The sequence below is a fragment of the Terrapene carolina genome, unplaced genomic scaffold (genome assembly GCF_002925995.2).
Source record: "Terrapene carolina triunguis isolate 2854851 unplaced genomic scaffold, T_m_triunguis-2.0 Scaffold192, whole genome shotgun sequence".
NCBI classification, from domain to species: Eukaryota; Metazoa; Chordata; order Testudines; family Emydidae; genus Terrapene; species Terrapene triunguis.
Genome location: NW_020664543.1, coordinates 13,696,796 through 13,702,795, shown reverse-complemented (window position 1 = coordinate 13,702,795; position 6,000 = coordinate 13,696,796). Strand labels below are relative to the sequence as shown.

The window sequence follows — 6,000 nt, the reverse complement described above, 5'->3', positions numbered from 1 at the left end:
ATTGCCTTCGCTTTTAGGCATCACTGTTCTGCAGCTACCGCCTTCCTCTCGCTTACTGTAGTTTTCCTCCTTTAGAGTCTTAATGCCATTGCTCATCAACAAGCACAAGACAGGCCCATCTCCTACACATCTGGGAGTGGAAACACGTCACCCACTCCCTTAGAAATCTGCATACCCTACCTGCCTCCAGCAACTGCTTCTCTTTAAGTAGGCCCTCATGCATTGGTTTGCCCCTGCCCTTCTTCCCCACCTCCGGTCTGCACCTGCCCACCAAACGCTGTTACAGCGCCATGGGCATCTCTGATGTATGGAGTAGACCTTTCTTCCATGCTTCCTCCCTCTTGTTCCTTTCCCAGTCCCATCTCGCGCTCCTCTTCTCCACAGCCAGCAGCTCCTCACTTACCTGTATGCTCCAGTGTAGGTCAGGCGCACACACCTTAGCGATTTGCTAGGTCAAGTCCTGGAATTCACCCAAGCAGTCTCCCGCTCCCTCCCATCACATCCTTACCAGAGGGGAGGGAAATCTGTGACAGCCTGCTCCAACCTCACCCCACCCCAACCCAGGAGCAGTCCCGTGTTCATCTGTTAACCCCTTCCCCTCTGCCATTTGAGAGAGGCTCGGATGTTTACCGGCCTGGGCCACTTGGGATTGTTTTGGAATGTGCATGGTCTTGTGAAATGGTGACGGACTGCGGAGCAGCTGGTTTATTTTCGCAGAGAGTTTAGGGGCTGTCGCTGCCCTCGAATCAGGTCAGTAAACACAGAGATAAGACAGTCCCTCAAGCTTGCTGTCCCTACCCTGGGAATCCTTTCCAGCAACAGCCCTAGCTGATTACAGCTGGTACTCACAGCAGTCTCACGGGCACCTCCTCCCACCCCCCCGAGCAGCAGGGATTAGAGCATTTTAATAATCCAGAGACATTAACCCAGAGGGTCCAGCCGATCCCTCTCTTCTCCCTCCCCACCCCTCGCTAGGTTCCAGAACCAGGCCAGTTGGCCCAGAATGCATCACTACATTGCAAAGTGCCACCATCCAAATGCACCGGAAACCTTTAAACCACCAGTTTCAGCAAGCTTGGAATTTCCCATGCTCTGACGGAGGGAGGGGCTTAAACAGAGCCACACCAGCGGCAATTAGTTTTACTCTGAAAATAAGGGGCAGGGTAGGGCTGCTGGCCTTTATCCCTACCCCAAGCAGGACCACTGCACAGGCAGCACTTTAGCCACACAAACCGCACTAGCAGACATTTCCTGACGTGCAATTCCCCCTGCCCCAGGGTCCCATCTACACTACAGCATTGTTATGAGCTCGTATAGGATTGACTGCTGCTACTACTTAACATGGGTGGGTACACATTCAGGAGCCGGGCTGTGGCAGAGTTTTAATACTGCCCCTTCTGTTGTGAGAGAAGGCCTGCCCACCTGTGCCTGCCAAGCCAGGTAAGCCAGTCCCGCCTCCGGGCAGGAGGCTATCCCACAATGCATTGCACCACTAGCTGAGCCAGCCCAGATTTTTCCCACAATGCACTAGCGCAGTGGGGCAGCATGTTAGGGCAGTTCACAGAGGGTTGTTCCTGGACAAAGGCTGCTCGGTGGAGGTGCTGAAACACGTTCACTGTAAGCAGCCATTGGCAGTTACCCGATCACGTCCTCTCTCCACAGTGCAGCCGAGGTGCTAAATCAGGGGATTGCTCAGAGCCCCCAGGCGGACAGATTTAGAAGGATTTAGCCATCCAATGAACACACAAAGTCAGGAGGGATTTTTTTCCCGGTAAAGAGCATTTCTCTTGAGCTTGACAGTACAATAATACCTCGATCGCAAACACGGAAATAAAACATCCACAGGGAAAAAAAATCGCCACAGAATAAATCTTTTTCCCTGCCCCCTCCCCCCCTTAAAAATCAGTGTGATTGGAAACATCTCATTTCAGAAAATGTACAGACAGAGTCTATTTAAAAACCTTTACATTATACATTTCAGTATTCAAAACCCTGATCGGTTCGGCCAGACATCAAAGGAGATTCCTGCTTGCAGTTATCGGTCATTGTGCTTGGTCCAAACAGCCCTCCCCTAAAGGAACAAACCCCACGGGTATAACATGGCAAGGGAAGCCCTTCTGGTCTCAGGCCTCAGCTGCCCTAGGGAGCTAAATCCTTTGAAAGTTCGCTTCCAGTTGGCCTGGGACAAATGGTTCAGTGAGGCGTGTTCAGGACACCGGTTTCATGGCATTCACACAAGTGCTCGGTTAAACTGATTCAACTGCAGTGCCCTCTGGGTACCTTCAGAGCAGGGGATTTGATGGGGGTGGATCATTGTAGATGGAAGCCCCAGGTCAGAGGTAAAAACAACAAAAAACCCACCCTAAACAAATAGTAACTCTTGGAAGGAATGTTGTTTGGTTCTTGGCCAAAGAGAAGCTTAAAATACACTGAAGCCTAAGGCTGAGATATTCAGATATGTCTAGTGATTTTGGGTGCTCAGCTGGAGACACCTGAAAATATATCCAAGCTCCTTTAAGAGCCGAGCATCAAATCAGGCCTCTTTAAGGGGTCTGAAGTCAGGCACTCAAAATCCCACGTCACTGCTGAATGTCTTCCCTGCATTTACATGGATTTAAGCTTTCAGTAAAAAGCCAGTGAGAGAATGAAAGGTGTCCCACAGTGCCCACTGCAAACACATAGGGGTTTGATTTGGGCCCGTGGAATGGTCCAACTCCTTACCACGCATGAACCCTAAGCTATTGAGACACACAAAAACATCTTGTCGTTCTCTGAATGTTAACACTGCTCTGGAGACTCACAAAAGGAGCCATTGTGCTTTTTTCCCTTTAGATTAGATTACAGTAGAGAAAACCAAATTGTGCAATCCAAGTGTAGGGGAAAGGACTCTGCTCCCTAGCGAAACTGGAGACTGGGAAGAAAGCGAGATGCTGGTGGAGATTTGGGCCAGACGCTGGAGAGTTTGCTACCTCTCCTCTCCTCTGCCGGGGGGCTTTTCAGAGATTGCTGAACAGTTCGTTTTTCTTGCTCCAGTCCATCTGCGGCGCCCTCTTGCTGGTGCGTTTCTGGTGCGCGCGCTCCTTGGCCACAGCCAGGGGAACGTTGAGGTCCAGGAGTGGATCCGGCGTGGAGTTTCGCTTCTCCTCCTTCTCTTGCGAGTCAGACTGCAAAGGTGAGAGACAGGCACAGTGAGCGTTCGAGCATTTCACCCTGATCTCACCCACTCGAGCAGATGGTCTGCCTCTATCCCTCACTATCCTGGGTCTTCTCCCCTTGCCTCAAGCCCAAGCTATTTCATTAAGCCACCGTTTGCACACCGGATTACCTACAATTACCTTCTGAGGCCCCCGGTGTCTAGGGAGGAGCCGCCTGATCTAGAGAGGTGCTGGGTACGTGCCGCTCTCCTGGTTTCAAGGGGAGCGGCCCGCACTCAGCCCCTTTGGAAGTCAGCCCACTTTTATTTAAGAGTCTAAAAAGAGACACAGCCTTCTGTGCAAGACTGTTCTCTGGCATAGGTGATGCTTTACCAGGCCTGGCCAGAGAAGGGGATGAGCCCATTGCTACACACCAGAGTTCCTGCTGTTCCATCAAGGAGAAGTGATGAGTCTCCAAGGCAAAGGTCTCTTCCCATGCACCAGGAAGGGGCTGGCTCCCCAACTTCCTCCCTCCCTGCCAGCCAAGGAGGTAAATCCTAGCCCCCTCCTCACTTCTGCTTCAAATCAGCCAGTTGTCCCCCAGGTGCAACGCAAAGCCCTGCCGAGCAGGCAGCTGCCATACCTCGTTGTAGGTCTCTTTCCAAGAGGGGGACATCGCCATTGGCTCGGGGCTTGATGGACATTCAGACACGGACTCTGGCCGCTGCTCTCTGCTGTCCTCCTGAAAGAAACGACACCAAGTGAGACCTTGACCTGCCACCTCCCCCAGCCAGAGGGGCAGGCCTTTTCCCCAGCCATTCCTACCACCTCTCCCCTCTGTGCAGCGGCTCCCCTATAGGAGAGGGAAACTCACACTGAAGTCACATTGAGAGGAAGGTTTCGTAATGCCTGCCAGCAGATGGCAGGGCCGGTTCCAAATGCTACCCTCTTGCAACAGCCTGTGCACGAAAGACATCTAGAGATTGACCTTATCCAGGAAAAGAACAACTGCGGTGAACCAGTCAATGGCCAGTAGATTCAGAAGTACCCTGTGCTGGGGGTGCCTTACACAGGCAGGGCCATGGGTGGATCTGACAGGGCAGGGGCACCCAAGGTGGGTGCAATGGGCAGTGCAGAGGCAGACGAGTTGGTAATTTTTAATGCAGAGCCCCAAATCTCATCTGCAGATTCTGCTAGCTCTCCTGCTTCTCTAAGAAGTTGAGGCACTCGCCCTGCATGAGAGGTCAGGGCCCTGGAGATTTCTATGGCCGAGGAGCCCTACTTCCAGAACTTGTACTCCACCCCTCCCCCCTGGCTTTGCATTCCTCAGGGGATCAGAGGGGCTAACCGCTGCTCAGCTCCATTTAGCAGGAGCCAGAAGGGAAGGCAGATTGAAACCCCAGGGCAGGATTAGCCCAAACGCCAGAACTCCCCTTAACACTGCCCGCCTGCCAGCACGGACTGGAATCTCACTAAAAGCGAGATCCTCTCCAGGAAGGCTCAGGGCCCCACCACGGACTGCAGGGAACGAAGCGCTTTCCTGGGGAGGGCAGGGAGATGCAAACCACATCTCTTATATGTCCAGAAGGTCCGTGCGACTCCCCGCAGAGTGGAGTGACGTTGATGCCAATTAGCTCCTCCCTCGGCGGGACCAGTAAGTGGGGGGTCTGGGAAATCCTTCTTCCAAGCACATAAGCTGCTGACAGGCTGCAGATTAATAAGCATCTTCTGGACAGGCTTCAGTGCTTCCTGTTCGGAGCTGGGCAGGATTAAACACAGCAGCTGTGCTGCCTCAAGCTCTGGCCTTAGCGTTGTACAGGCCAAGGGGGAGAGAGAGGGCACGTGGAGACCCCTTCCCTTCTCCTGCCGTCCAGAGCGACCGGCCACATCGCAGCTCCAGGGCTAGGGTCTAAGCATTGTTACTTAGTGCCCCAAGGGGACAAGATCCACTCTCTGCACTGGAGAGCCACTCCTACACACTCTTCTTCAAAGCTGCACAGCCCCCCAGCGTGGACACAGTTCTACTGGGCTTTCGTAGTTCTAGCTTGTTCCTGCCCGTTCTGCACTTTTATCCTAGTAGAACCGTGACCACACTCAGAGTCATGCCGCTAGAGCCACATCGGTAGGAAAGTCCCAGCCCTAACTGAAACGAACAGGTCCACACACGGTGTGTAGGCCAGGCCCCAGGCAAACAAGGCCCAGGTGAGTGTGGGTGCAGCGAACACCTGGAGGTTCTTTAGGGCAGGGAGTGCACCAGAGGAGAGCCCAGTAAGGTTGTCAAGGCACAGATGCAGCCATTGGGGAGGTGGGGAAGGGAGAAAAGCTACGGTCCTCCCCCTATCGCCCAGACCCAACTCGGCAACAGTGCCGATGTTCCCATCATAACAGCTGTGGGACTCATATGTTCAGTCCTTCCCACCCCAGCTTCTACACCTACATGAAACAGCTCATCTAGACTTGGATAAGGATCCAGGTGGAGGAATCCGTCCTTGATCCCTGGCCCCTCTCCAATATCCAGGCTGTCTCCACCCACTGGCACCACCAGTTAGTCAGTAAGCCCGATGGAGCAATCCCATTGGCAAGATTTGCCTATTCCTCACCCATTGCATTGTGCCCTAGTCTGGAACAGCAGCCTGTCTTGTCTCCCCTCCCTCCTTTCCCTGATGTATATTAAGATTTCCCAGCAGGCTCTAACGAGCCGCCGCCTTCCTTTCTGCACCATGGTTAATGAGGTTTTGTTTTTCCAAACCAGACTGGAAGTAACGAGGCCTTTGGAGTCCGGCCCCTTCCTAAAGAAAGGGCCATTCTCTTCCCTGGGAAGGGGTGGAGCCAGGCAGAGATGGGCCCGTCTTAATGTGTTTGGTGG

The 6,000-nt window shown here is 53.2% G+C and overlaps 1 protein-coding gene across 1 annotated transcript in view; it reads right to left on the bottom strand.

The window, feature by feature from the left end:
* Positions 1 to 1,760: 1,760 nt before the first annotated feature.
* Positions 1,761 to 6,000, bottom strand: part of SLC9A3R1 (SLC9A3 regulator 1) — a 37,488-nt gene continuing 33,248 nt past the window's right edge. Inside the window, exons 5-6 of the mRNA XM_024215212.2 lie at positions 3,778 to 3,876; positions 1,761 to 3,164 (exon numbers count right to left, since the gene is read on the bottom strand). Coding sequence (XP_024070980.2) covers positions 2,997 to 3,164; positions 3,778 to 3,876 — 267 coding nt within the window. The 3' untranslated portion in view covers positions 1,761 to 2,996. The remainder of the gene's footprint in view (positions 3,165 to 3,777; positions 3,877 to 6,000) is intronic.